Source organism: Physcomitrium patens, chromosome 2 (genome assembly GCF_059467195.1).
Source record: "Physcomitrium patens ecotype Gransden chromosome 2, ASM5946719v1, whole genome shotgun sequence".
Taxonomy (NCBI): domain Eukaryota; kingdom Viridiplantae; phylum Streptophyta; class Bryopsida; order Funariales; family Funariaceae; genus Physcomitrium; species Physcomitrium patens.
The window spans coordinates 17,618,456-17,632,137 of record NC_143411.1 but is presented as its reverse complement, the minus strand read 5'-3'; the positions used below and the strand labels follow the sequence as shown (position 1 = coordinate 17,632,137).

General features: G+C 39.5%; 1 protein-coding gene across 5 annotated transcripts; it reads right to left on the bottom strand.

Annotated features, from left to right (window-relative positions):
- On the bottom strand, positions 1-5,685 carry LOC112275732 (cationic amino acid transporter 4, vacuolar). Of its 5 annotated transcripts, none has more exons than XM_024506357.3 (14): positions 4,992-5,685; positions 4,256-4,457; positions 4,041-4,125; positions 3,786-3,926; positions 3,541-3,659; positions 3,213-3,309; positions 2,661-2,833; positions 2,406-2,472; positions 1,993-2,151; positions 1,398-1,797; positions 1,102-1,293; positions 893-1,005; positions 638-713; positions 1-490 (listed from the first exon to the last, which is right to left on the bottom strand). In XM_024506357.3, the coding sequence occupies exons 1-13, from the start codon at positions 5,101-5,103 to the stop codon at positions 663-665; spliced, it is 1,911 nt and encodes a 636-aa protein (XP_024362125.1). In that variant the 5' UTR covers positions 5,104-5,685; the 3' UTR covers positions 1-490; positions 638-662. The 5 variants fall into 5 exon arrangements, 3 of the variants coding, with proteins under 3 accessions (XP_024362125.1, XP_024362114.1, XP_024362136.1); XM_024506346.3 differs by having other exon boundaries at positions 1,185-1,293; XM_024506368.3 differs by lacking the exon at positions 1,102-1,293.
- Positions 5,686-13,682: the final 7,997 nt, after the last annotated feature.

The following is a 13,682-nucleotide window of genomic DNA, read 5'->3' as shown; positions in this document are numbered from 1 at the left end:
TTGCAATCAAAAAATGGCTGTAATTTTATTATTTTACTGATTAAGAAATAAGATAAATTCATGAATAAAAATATAAAAAAATGTAATTTTTTTTTCATCAACTACATTCTACGAATATTTTCAATCAAATTTGAAGAACACAACTTCAGATTTGAACACAATTGGCTAGACTATGAGCCACGACTAGATTTATACTAGATACAATGACGCGCCGAGGCACCCATATCTGGTCAGGATACAAATGTGGAAAGATTTCAGTAAAATGCATGCTCTCCACATGGCTTGCTGTAATGCTGTTGACTCGAGACGTTCATATTTCCTGCTACCTGATCGCTATACCGGTGGATTCCCGGCTGCCAACTTCCTATTATCAGCTTGATCTGCCTTGGATGGGACTCCTTGAGCAAGCTGGCTGTGGTGCAGCCCATAGAAAATATACACAAGGACACCTAGAACAGTCCACACGGAGACTCGCAACCATGTCCCAATTCTGTCAGCAGAAACTTCACCAGTTCAGGCTCATGAACCCCCATAATGCAAAAACAATGGCCAGACTTATTTGATATACAATTCTCAGGGCATGAAAAGAAAAGGGACTTGATGAAACAGATGGTGAAGCAGAGTTCAGGAAACGTACCCCAAACTAATCAGCAGATAAACATTCACGAGAATGCTTGCAATTGGAAGTGCTGGCACCCATGGGCAGTGGAAACCTGCACATTAAGTAGGAATCAGGAATGTGGCGAATGCCTGGCATTGACCTCTACAAGGTGAGATGCAATTTGCTCCCATTTGTGCGAGACCCTGTTGTTGGACGAATGGCGATGCGAGGCTGATTAGAGCATGAGGTAGGAGATAAAAGGTAGGTTCGTTTTGGTGGTGAAGTATGCACCTCCGGGTTGTCCGAACTTATGTTGACCATCGTCTTGTTCGATAAGGCAGAGGATGGTTGATGCGGCAATGAACAATGGGATGCCCAAAGACCCCAACCCCCATCGCAACAGCCTGCATGAAATCAAATCACAGGAAAATAAAGGCTTACTTCGCAAAGCTTGAAAGAAGTCTATAAACGAAGAGAAACACAGGACCGGTTATGCTTACTGGAACGCGTACTGAAAAACGACTCTTTCAAGGCAGAAGTGCCTTTCAAGTGATTGAAAGAACTAGGATGAGTAATGATATACGCTGGAAGAGCAGTAGCTGCAGTGGCTAGGCTGATAAGTATGACTCCAATAAGAACACCCAAGATCGCCAATCCAGCTGCATGCCGCCTACCTTCCTCCCTGCTAGCTTCTGTAATCAGACCAGAAAAATCTCTAAAATAGATCCGAAGAATTCTTGTAAGGACTGAGTTAAAACTTGAACTACAATTAATTGTGAGTAAAGATCTCAAGTACCAGATAGATTAGTTGGTTGCTCTAGCATCAGCAGTGGATTCTGAAGGTCCTCTCTAGAATAGCTCGGTGGTATTTCAAAAACCCGTGTCTCCTCTTCCAACTCTTCAGTCTCGTCTTGCAAGGGTGATCCTATGCTGCTAGCTGATGACGCATAGTCTCCATAAGTGCTGCGTCCGGGCAATGAGTGCAAGGATGCTTCGGATAAGATTGTTAGTACAGGCGAGAAAATAGGATACTGACTTGTGAAAATCGGTCTTGAAGGAGACTTCGGCACGACTGGAAGTCCCTCGGACGTACGGGAAGGGAACACCGGCTTGGATGTATCCGGCGGTGGAATGTATCTTAGTACTAAAAGGCAAACCGATACAATGGTAAACGCCAACAACGTCCCCACACTGACCTGCCAAAATATGAACACAAAGGAGCGTTGAAACTTGTGCAACTTAATGTCATCACAAGGACACAGGTTGAGTCATTTTAGGCACGCCGATTGGGTGACTCAGATTATGCCTGTGAACTAGTAAACTCAACTAATCATATTCCACTACTGTTTCCCTTAGACGATAGGGATTTCTCAAATAAAAATTTTCCTTACCATGCCAGAGAGTTCATCAACGTTCATCATGAACGCCATGATTGCCGCAACAGCACCTGCTAATATGGTGCCATTGACTGGCACAGAAGTCTTGGGGTGAACGGTGGAGAAGAAAGGTGGAAGCAGGCCGTCACGAGCCATGGCCATCAAGATTCTGGGCTGGTCACAAACAGTAGCCTTAGGGGAAGAAGTCCTTGAGTTCACAAATAGCACAAAACAGGTGTGCAGCAAAAATGGCCAGAACTCGAATACCGCTAAAATATCCACCTCACAATCTTGTGCTTGTATACAAAATACATTTTAACTGTGAAGACGTCACAAAACATGAGCAACCTGAACTAAAGGAACTGCTGCAACTACTACAAACAGGCTCCAAATGCCGTGCAAACATATTAGACAAATAATTGACGAACCTGAGGCAGCAAAGAACCCATGAGAGTTGTGGCTAAAGCTGCAACCGCGCCAGCTGCAACAACATATCTGAGAGAGTTTCACAATACATAAAATACAGTCATATGCTTCTTTTCAACTGAAAAAGTATCTTCAAAAACAAAAAAGATGAATAAATGAAGACACTATTAATGACTACGATCAAACCATCAAACCACTCTAAGAACTCTTTGATTCTGCCCAAAAATGTAATGAAATATTGGAATAGGAGATTATACGTGGCCCAGGGCATGCCATTTTCCGCAAAGGCAGTTGACATGGGAGTGTCTGGGTCCATCAAATTGTAGGGAACGAGACCCACGATGACGCCAGAAACCAATATGTAAAGGCCTCCACAAATGAATAATGCCAATGCAATGCCAAGTGGGAGGTCGCGCTGAGGATTCTTAACCTGAGACAAGAAACAACCATTGTAGACCTTATTCGTTGGCTACATCCAGATGGCCATAATCGTGAGAAGATCAGCACGCACATATCCACCCATCTTATTGAAGTGGATCAAGTACACATCAGACTTAACCTACAAATAGTTCGGGAACCAAATCTCTTCGCAGTATTAACATTGTCAGAGATGGTTAAAATCGGAATATTTACTCTTACAGCAATATCGTTTAATAGTGCCGTTTCCCATTCAATTGAATTATCAAAATAGGTGAAAAAGGGCCAAGCGCAAGTAAAAAAATCCATTGATACACATGTATCAGTGCCTAATGCATTCTAGCACCCAATACAAAAAGAGGTAGAAATGCATTCTTAGCGAGATAGTATACCTCTTCTGCAGTGCTTGCAACAGTATCGAATCCAATGTAGGCAAAGAAAAGTGTCGCAGCACCTCCCAGCACTCCATTTATTCCATATGGCATGTACCTGGTCAGCAGAAAATTAACGAATTCTTGATACTTTCAGATACTAACTCACGTAGAGAAAGCCATTGATGAATAGTGCACGTCCAAAATCTCTATGAATATGAAAAAGGACAATTGCATCACATTCCCTTAAGTTTTAAAGTTTACACCCTAATTAAAACGATCACAAAAGGTGCAGAAGCAGATTTGCAATATTTGACAGAATACGCTTCGTATGCCAGTAGAAGCTCACCCATCAGGTTGCTCGTAACCTTTCCATCCGTTTTTGGATCCCGCATAGGAACCAGCACCCGCCACAAAGAGCAGAACTAATACGTTGAGAACTACCATAGCCGCTTGCACCCTGGCGCTCTGCCAATACACATATACCCTTGATCTACATCAATCAATCCGTAGGATCTCACATTTGCAAATCGCAGGTGACGATGAGATAACGAACTTCAAGAAAGATGATATATTGTAGATCTGGATTCACACCTCCCGAATCCCCACGCACAGCAAAGCCGTGACAATAATCACCAGGAAGGCAGCACATGGATCGACAATAATCTCTGTTGAAGGAATTGTTCTCCGAATCAGAAGCCATGGTAAGTTTTCCTCGCCTCCAACAAAAACGCCCTGTCATTCGTACAGTCAACGCATGTTCAGGTTCCAATTTCACAGTGCCAATGTCTGTGACGTATGTTGATGCAAATCAAAAGCACACCCAGGGGTTGAAGGCAGAAATTGTACCAAATTGGGGGCAATTCCTCGTGCTACTGTAGAACCGCCAACGGTGTACTCCAAAATGAGTCCCCAACCAATGATCCATGCAACTCTGAAATGCACCGCGCAAAGGTAGATTAACTCAAATCCCTCATACAACAAATTCAAATTTCGATAAACAATTTCACTTGTAGATTTTGAGACAACTATTATAATCCAGTTGAATAAGGTTCGGTACATACCCTTCACCAACACAAGTGTAGGCATAATGATAAGCACTGCCTGCAGAAGGGCATCGGCTAGATAGCTCCGCGTAACAAAGGGCAGCAAGCGCTGCAGCGATGCCCGCAATCAAAAAAGATATTGTGAGAGCTGGTCCGGCACGCTCCCTCGCTACTGTGCCCACCAGCACATACACTCCTGCGCCAACCGTTGACCCTATCCCTGCAATGCCACTAATTTCAAATCCCCTCTCTTCTTGACAAACCGTCTACAAGCAATTCGTAAACAATTTCACCCCTGTTGAAAGTATAGCAAGTCTGAAGGTGGTTCAATTCCGGCTCTAAAATAAAGACGAAAGTCAACGGACTGACAAACCCCAGTTCCGAGCACTACTCTAAATTGAAAATTCTTGGAGAATCTTAAAAACGTGTTGAATTATCCTACAAACGTTAAAGTGCGATCACAGGTCCCTCCCGTGTTGCCCATGCCTGTTTTCTCTGAGACGAAAGGTATTGCCATCTCTGAGACTCCTGGTACTTCAAACTGAATCATTGAACTAGGAGCTAATTGACGGAAGTGAGACAGTATGTGTGATCTTTCCGAACACGTACGTATGAAATTTTGATACGAACCTCGGAGAATTGGCAGAGCTAATGATCGTTCCCTTCGTCCATGTCTCAAGAAATGAAAATGCTACAGGAATCCAGGCGGAAAAAACAGCAAGACAGAAAGACAGCAATCCAGAAAAATGCAAACCTATGGAAACGAGGTCGGCAATCCGAAGATGCTTAGCCAGTTCGATGTCGCCATGTCGCGTATGATGCACCTGCTTCCGTCTCCACAGCGAGGAAGACCCCTTGGTTCCCATCCTCGCCACCTACACCTTCACCTTCACCGTCGTGTCACAGCAAACTCTCGTTGACCGTCTCTCAGCGGCTGCCATACCTCACTCTCTCCCCCGTCTCAGCCCCCTCATGTCCACTCGGTCCCGCACCATCTAAAACATCGAACTACATTCGCAGAATTCGTAATTGACCCCCGAGCACTGCAATCCTCGGGAAACCGCACCCTTCCATTCAACACAGACAATCCAGCAACAAAACCCTCATGTTCACAGCCAGAATGGTGTGACCCGCCCGCAACCCTCCGCCGCGTCCCTGAATTCACCCACACTCGGCACCTCCAGAATTCGCCTCTCCCAACGCAACAGCAACAGATTTGACTGCATTCACCCTTTGTACCCACAATGCAGACGTCTAAATCGCCGGCCCGGCACTTCAGGACGTCCCAACCACCTTAAGACGCAAAACCAGTCAGTCACACACCACGAAGTCCCCGCATGGATCCCAACTGCAACTATCCAGAAAAAAGACACCTTCCCAGCAACTCCTGCAGTTCGTCCCCCCTAGAAGACCTCGCCGCGCAGCAAGCGATCAACACACACTCAGCTGGTGTTTTTTAAGGCATTAAACTGATCGAGGATTAAAATCGGAAACTCACCACGACCGCACCGAGAGCCTCACGCGCGGCTCAATAAGACCCACAGAGCGCATTCCACGCGAGACGGTTCTGACGGCCACGATGAATCCAGCCTTAGAATCTAGCCTCAGAATCTAGCTAGCTAGCTCGCTACTGCGCCATTGCTGGCTCTTTACTTTTGCGGTGAACAGCAAAGTTAACACTAATTCAAACACACACACGAGAATTCGATGTTCCAGCGTCTTACTTTGTTGATAAGCAGGACATGATTGTTCGGTTTGTTTGTTTGTCTCATTCTCCACGTGGAAATCGTGTTCAATGAATGACACCAATTGATTCTCACTTCCCAGCTTGGTTCCAAAACGTGCTCGGGATTAGGCCCCACAATGGCGGGCATGGGAAATATGGGTTTAGGCTCCTTGGTTGGTACCCACCCCGCGGAGAGGGGGGGGGGTTCAGACACGAGAGATCCCGTGGTAATAGGGCAATCAATGTGTGTGAGCGAACGTACATACATGCATGGAGGTGTGATGTAGTAATACTTACTGAATATATATACATATATATTCTGAAATTAGGGCCCAGGTTCAACACCTATTGAAAACATGATAATTCGAACTCATGCACCCTTTGCATGTTCAGGAAAAAGCACTCCCACCACTGAATGTGGCATTCAAAGAAGACAATGGAAAAAAAGATGTTGCAAATACCAAAACGGCACTAGAAAAAGTATACATGCTATTTGGAAAATACGTATTTTTAAAGAAAGTATATCTATTCACGTATATATAGTAAATGATTTAAATGAACAAGATTTAAATTTTATTTGTACGAATTAAATTTATATATAACTAAAATTAATGTCTATATGACTAAATATAATTGATTTTTTTTTAATTTTTATTTTTTTTCTTTGAAGATAAGTGACTTTAGGATTAAGGTTTGTTGCAATTGCAAACCAATTACTTTTTAAGATTTTAACTTATATAATGACATTAGGGTTTAGGATTAGGGGACAGGGGCTGGGAACAAGGAATGCAAACAAAGGCCAAGGGCTGAAAATGGGGGATTGAAATTGGGAACAGAGATAGAGATGGATGGAGTTAATCATGAGATGGCAAGAGGGTGTGGCTTTAACAACTCCTTATATATATTAAAATCATTCTTTCTATGATTTATTTATTTATTCATATATATATATATATATATATAGTCACACACAAGATAAGGCTATTAGAGTGAATCATAGAAAAAATTAAACAAAAATATTACATACTATATGATGATGAAAATGACATGATCTCCAATTTGCAACAAACCAAAGTGCTTTTAAAATTTGAATCATTGTTTTATTGCAGATTACAAAGCATTCATTGCTTTTAAATGCATATTAAAAAATAAATTTTACATTTTAAAAATGTATAAAATAAAAAATTGAAACTCAAAATTTAAAGTGGCTTGTTGAAAATTTTGTTGGTCCTATCTTATCTCTCTGCAAAACTTAAAAGCACATTAAAACAAAAGATAATCTTTGAATTGCATGCTTTATAGTCTACTAAGTCCTTGAGATGCAAAGATATCAAAGAATTTTATTTGATAAACCAAAATTAAAGGAGATTAAGACTATATTGGGTTAAACATACAACAGTTTAGACTTGAGAATCCCTAACTAGATAGCAAAGGATTTGATGTTGCTCTTCAAATTTTCAAATTTTTTAATAGGTACTAAAATACATTGAAGACCTGTTTTTAAGTGGTTTCTTAGAGGGTCTTTATTCTCATGGGATAAGGTAAGAGAATACAGTTTTTAAATCTTTTGATTGGTTGAAATTGAAAAATCTGATATTGTTATTTTTACTATTAGAACAAATCATCCAAAAGCTTGAAGAAAAAAAATGCAATTTTTTCCTACATGCTATGAATAGTGATGTCCCTTGAAGTTGTTGTTGGATTCATCCCAAGTTTAAAAAATTAGAAAAAAAAAAACTACCTCGATAGGAATGGTAAATAAAATTAAAAATCAAGAAGATAAGTATAAAACCATCCAATCTGAAATCTTTTTTCTACTAATACAAATCCTTTAGAAAACTTTGTCAGTTGTGTTTTTAAATATAACAATAATGATTATTTCAACACTCGAAAAAGAAATTGGATAAAACATTAGGTAGACAAAATCATGTTATCTGAATGCTTTAACTAAATAAAACAAATGTTAAATGTGTCCAAAAAAATATGAAAAAAAGCACTTGTACTTATAGAGATAGAATAAACAAAGATGAAAAAGAATTATATAGATTTAAAATTTGTGTATATGTATGTTTGACACTACATCCATTAAAACTATGAAAGTGATCCATGCTAATTATTGTCGATAGACTTCCTTCACTCATTGTTTGGCAATATGGGCCTTTGACATTTGTATACACACACAATGTGATTAAGGAGTAGAATGTATTGATGTTACATGACTCCATATTGTGATTAAGGAGCAGAATGTATTGATGTTACATTGTTAAAGAAGTACAATGTAGTTTAGTCTAGAGTTTCGTTCATCCGGAGTACCTTTCGAGCAATACATTACTTCTTTTGATTGGTTTCTCTTTCGACTCTTTCAGTCTACACCCTGTAATGTCATGAGTAATGGTAGTACAGAGCTTAAGCCCTCATTATCATCTCTGTGTGATTATTGATGTATGTGTATACATTGTCTGGTGAAAATACTTGCACCAATAGGTTATGGGCCAAGCGCTTGTAGTGCATTTTCATATGCATCTTTAGTTCAAGGGTTAGAATCATTTTAGTTGTTTCTGTGCAAATTGGTCACTATGCATCTCTGATAGTTGAGTATTAGTTTAAGTTAGCCCATTTCCTTCTTCGTTTTGAGAGCTCTTTTTTAGTTGTTTGTTTTTTAGTCCACAAAGCTTGTCTAAAATGGCAAAGTCAGGGACCATAAAAGTAAGAGATTCCAGGTGTGTAGAAAAATATAATGGCACCAATTTCCATCTCTGGAAAATGCATATGACCTTTATCTTTCAATCTCGTGATCTTTAGGTATCATTTTTGTAGCAAAGCAAAAAATAACGTCAATATTTATTATAGAAGAGAAAGTATAGAAGAAGTGTGATAAGATAGTGGCCATGGCTATTTTCTAATCCATTGATAAGTTTCACAAAGAAGAGGTAATCAATTGTCAAACAACTGCTAAAATATAGACAATTCAGCATCTATCATCATTTACACTCTAAAAAAAGTATTATAGCTTTATAGGAGAAGTATTATAGTTGCATGCTTGGTGAGGATGATTCAATTGTGGTTTATATTAGTACTTTCTAGAAGTTAGCAAAACAACTTATTAATCTAAATTAGATAAATACTAAGTAACAACTAATTAGCAAGATCAAGGTCTATCTTCATCCTAGCTACAAGTCTTTTTCTTAGTATGGAATATTGTTCCAATAGTTGCACAATCTCTTTGTCTTTTTTAATCTCATTTAGTATAGTTCAAAGCAGTTCTTAAAGAGTATAATGGACAGACAAATGTTCAAGTCGAGAAGATCTTTTTTACCTATACTAATCCTTCCTTATGGAGCAAAAATTATCTTTCTCTCACTATAGAGCAAAACAAACTCAAGGTTAATAGGCTTGCTAAACTTAAGAAGAAAACTTGATACTATAGGTGTGGTAAGAAATGTCACTAGAATAGGAATAATTTTTATGAAAATAGTGATGCCAATATAGTGGATACAATAGAAAAGATCAATATTCTCATCTGCAATATTAAAAATATAAAAAAAATTTAAAATAAAGCACAATCAAGCACATGTTATTACCTCTTTTATTTGTAATAATTCCTCTGATTTTAATTTATTTGCTAAGATTAAAGCCTACTATATTAGTTGTACTAATTCCTTGTACAATTATGATCCTATATAATATACAAACTATAGTACAACTAAACACATGTATAATAAGCAACAATGATTTAAGATTTTTTAACTAATCTAAGATAAGTACTTGAATATTAAAGTTGTTGATGACTTTATTCTATGAATACAAAGAATAAGTGATATTATTATAACTACTACAATTAATGGAATTTTTAACACAATGTATCTTAAGAATGTGCTATATGTTCACAATCTTTAGAAGAATTTCATCTCTATCAATAAATTCACTAAAAAGAATGATGTAATTGTTCATATTTGAGACATTTGCAAGATGATATCCGACTATGTGTCACGGACACAGAAATACAGATTTAGGATCTAACAAGAAGTTCAAGAAGAACTGGCAAGAACTAGATTAATCAGATGAATATAAGAATAATACCAGAGAGATGAGCTAGAGCTCCAAGAGATGTATTGTCGAGATTGAAGAACTCTTCAGCCTCAACTCCAATATATACTCTTATTTAGGAAGCTTCTCAAGAACCTTCTACCAACTAGGAAGCTTCTAGAAGGTTCCAGAGACTTGCTTCTAGAAGGTTCTAGAAACTTATCTCTAGAAGGTTCTAAGGACTATGTCCCTAACATCTTCTACCAATTAAGAAGCTTTTAGAAGGTTTCAGAGACTTGCTTCTAGAAGGTTCTAGAAACTTGTCTCTTAGAAGGTTCTAGAAACTTGTCTCTAGAAGGTTCTAAGGACTATATCCCTAACATCACCCCCTCCTTTAGCTTCGAGGTCTCTGAGAAGCAATGTTGTTCTTAATCAGTACCAACGTAAGAAAATGAAGATCTGTCGTATAATGTCTGCTATGAACTCCAACTGTTGTTTACAAAGCAAGTGGTTCATCGGCCCTTAAAGCCAACGGTAGTGGCCCACTCCTTGAACTTCTGACCAAGTATGAACTTCCGTATCCTCATTGTGAAATTGTCTTGCAAACACGCCTTCTGGCTGACCATCGTAAGCAGGCTCGAACTCAAATACAATCACCAGTGATCGGTTACTCGATATCCTCCGTCGTTGTCGTAGTATAGGCGGTTCTTCATCTCGAGGTCGCCTTTGTGAGCTAGTTGGTTGAGATAATCTGATTGGCATAGTATCTATCTCTTGGCTATCCATATCAAAAGACCAAACTATGGCTACTGAAAAAATTCTATTTTATCTTGGAGAAAATAACTACATCAACTACGAATTTTGGTGGTGCTCTCCCCCTTTCTTATATTCTTGGATGAGCAAGCTTCAGAAAGAAGCTATCATCGAACCCGCTTAGGTATATGAGGATGTTATTGATGAAAGTCCTGTACCTTTTGTGGCACATTAGCGAGATTTTCAGTTGGCTCCGATGTTCGCTCATTAATGTCGTAGCCGCTCCAATGAACAAGATACTCCAACTTATCCCACCTTCGTCGTGAATCCAGCACCTTTTTAACCTCATATTCCTCATGGTTCTCGATCTCAATACTAAGTGGCGGACATTGCACTCTTCTAGGAAAAGACGACTCTCGACAAGGCTCCAATAGAGAAATATGAAAGACTGGATGTACCTTCATAGAAGCCGGTCATTCCAGACGGTATGCCACTGGATTGATTTGCTTCTGGATGATAAATGGTCCCAATCTTCGATAGTCCAACTTATCACATGGTCGCTTGGTCTTGATATTCCATCAAAAAGGCCATGCTTTATCTCTAATTTTGAAAGTAGGTGCTTGATTCCGAAATCTATGTGCAGACGCCTTGTAGGATTCTTGAGCGGATTGTAATTGAAGCTTCAACGTATTTTGAAGCTCTGATAATTGTTTCGTAAATCCTTTAGCTACTGGATTGTTATTTGTTGACGCACTCAATAAATCAAGCTTCAGATGATACCCATAGTTGGAAAAGAATGGTGTGTATTGAGTCAACGCATGGAGGGTGTTGTTATATGCAAACTTGGCTAGCGACAGATATGTGATCCAATCGTCTTGTTGATAGTTAATACTACATCGTAAGTATTATTCCAAGACTTGGTTCACCCGTTCTGTTTGGCCGTGAATTTGAGGATGAAAAGTCGAAGAAAGCTTGATATCCACGTTCAGTATCTCAAAGAGAGATCTCCAAAACTTTGATACAAACTAGGTTTTTCGATCTAATACGATATCATCTGGTAGTCCATGATATCGATACACATTATCGAGAAAGAGCCTTGCTGTGACTTCACTGGATGATGTCTTCTTGCAAGGGACAAAGTGTGCCATCTTTGTAAGCCGATCTACCATGACAAAGATGCTGTCAAATGAGTTCAATGATGGCAGGTCCGTGATGAAGTCCATGGAAACTGAAGACCATGGAGGACGTGGAATCGGTAATGGCTGTAGAAGTCTATAAGGGCGATGCCGAGGATTCTTGGACCTTGAACAGAAGTCGCACGAGAGGACAAAATCTTTTACATCCTTCCACATTTGGGACCACCAAAAATCTCGAGAAATAAGCTCCAAGGTCTTGTTGAATCCAAAATGTCCCGCAGCTAGAAAATCGTGGCGAGATTGAAGAACTACGAGTCATGCTAGTCCTTTTGGGATATATAACCGCTCCTCAAAGTATAAAAGATCTCCCTCCACCTTGAACTTGTTGTCATTGGCATGTTGCTTGATATCAATGGCTACTGAATCTTAAATAGTCAAAGCACGTATCTGATTCAAGAAGTCAGCATCAATAGGCACAATAGTAGCACAAAGTCGAAATTACTTTGGCTTCAACAACGTCATACATTGTTGATCAAACGCTGCTTCTCCAGCCTATGAAACAAGATATGATCTCCTTGATAAGGCATTAGATAGTCCTTGCTACTTTTCAGGTCGATAAGTGATAACAAAATCGAACCTAGATAGCAACATACTCCACCGAGCTTGATGTCGATTTAGAATTCGAGCCGACATGAAATACTCCAAATTCTTGTATTTTGTGTATACGGTCACTAGGTGTGCAGCTCCTTCAAGAAAGTGACACCATTCTTGAAAAGAATCTACTATATCAAGAAGTTCCTTATTATGGATCTCATAATTGATTTCAGCAATAGAGAACTTTCGAGAATAGAATGCAATTGGATGGAGCTTCTTGTCTTCTCCCGTTTGTAAAAGTACAGCTCCCAAAGTAAAATCCGAAGCATCAATTTCTAAATAAAAGGCCTTTGTGAAGTTTGGATGTACCAAGATTGGAACCGTAGTAAATTCCATCTTCAGATCTTGAAACGCCTTCTTCGCTAGAGGTCCCCATTCCAGCTTATCCTTGCATGTCAACCGAGTGAGAGGAGCAGCAACTTGAGAGTAATTCTTGATGAAGATCTGATAGAAGTTGGTAAAACCAAGAAAGCATTGTACGTCTCTAACCATCTTCAGAACCTCTCAGGACACGATTGCTTCCACCTTCTTGGAGTCCATCTTCAAGCCTTCCGTAGTCGCAACGAACCCCAAAAACTCCATCTCTATTTGATGAAATAAATACTTCTCCAACTTGGCATATAATCCTCACTCGCGTAGTTTCTCCAAGACCAAATGAACGTGCTTTTCATGCTCTTCCTTGTTTTTGGAGAATATCAAAATATCATCCAAATAGATGACAACAAAATCATCAAGGTGCTCTCGAAAAATGTCATTCATCATATGTTGAAAGACCGCTAGAGCATTAGTAGGACCAAAGGACATGACATTATACTCAAAATGGCCATACCTTGTACAGAACGCTGTCTTACACTCATCTCTTTCCTTGATTTGTACAAGGTTGTAAGCTCCCCTTAGATCAATTTTTGTAAAGATCCTTGTATGTCCAAGTTGTTCTAAGAGACCAAAAATCAAGGGTAACGGGTAACGATTCTTCTTTGTTACCTTGTTGAGGCCTCGATAGTCCACGCATATCCGCAACGAGCCATGTTTCTTCTTCACAAATAAGATGGGTGCTCCAGCTGACGATTTTGAATGACGGATGAAGTTCTTGGCTAGATTCTCGTCGATGTACTTTCGCAATTCCACCAACTCCATCTGCGATAGATTG

Coding starts and splice junctions, on each gene's coding strand:
- LOC112275732 (XM_024506346.3), bottom strand. CDS start 5,103: ATGGGAACCAAGGGGTCTTCCTCGCTGTGGAGACGGAAGCAGGTGCAT. Junction 2,834..3,212: donor TTGCAAGCACTGCAGAAGAG/GTATACTATCTC, acceptor TTCTTGTCTCAG/GTTAAGAATCCTCAGCGCGA. Junction 1,798..1,992: donor TTGATGAACTCTCTGGCATG/GTAAGGAAAATT, acceptor ATATTTTGGCAG/GTCAGTGTGGGGACGTTGTT.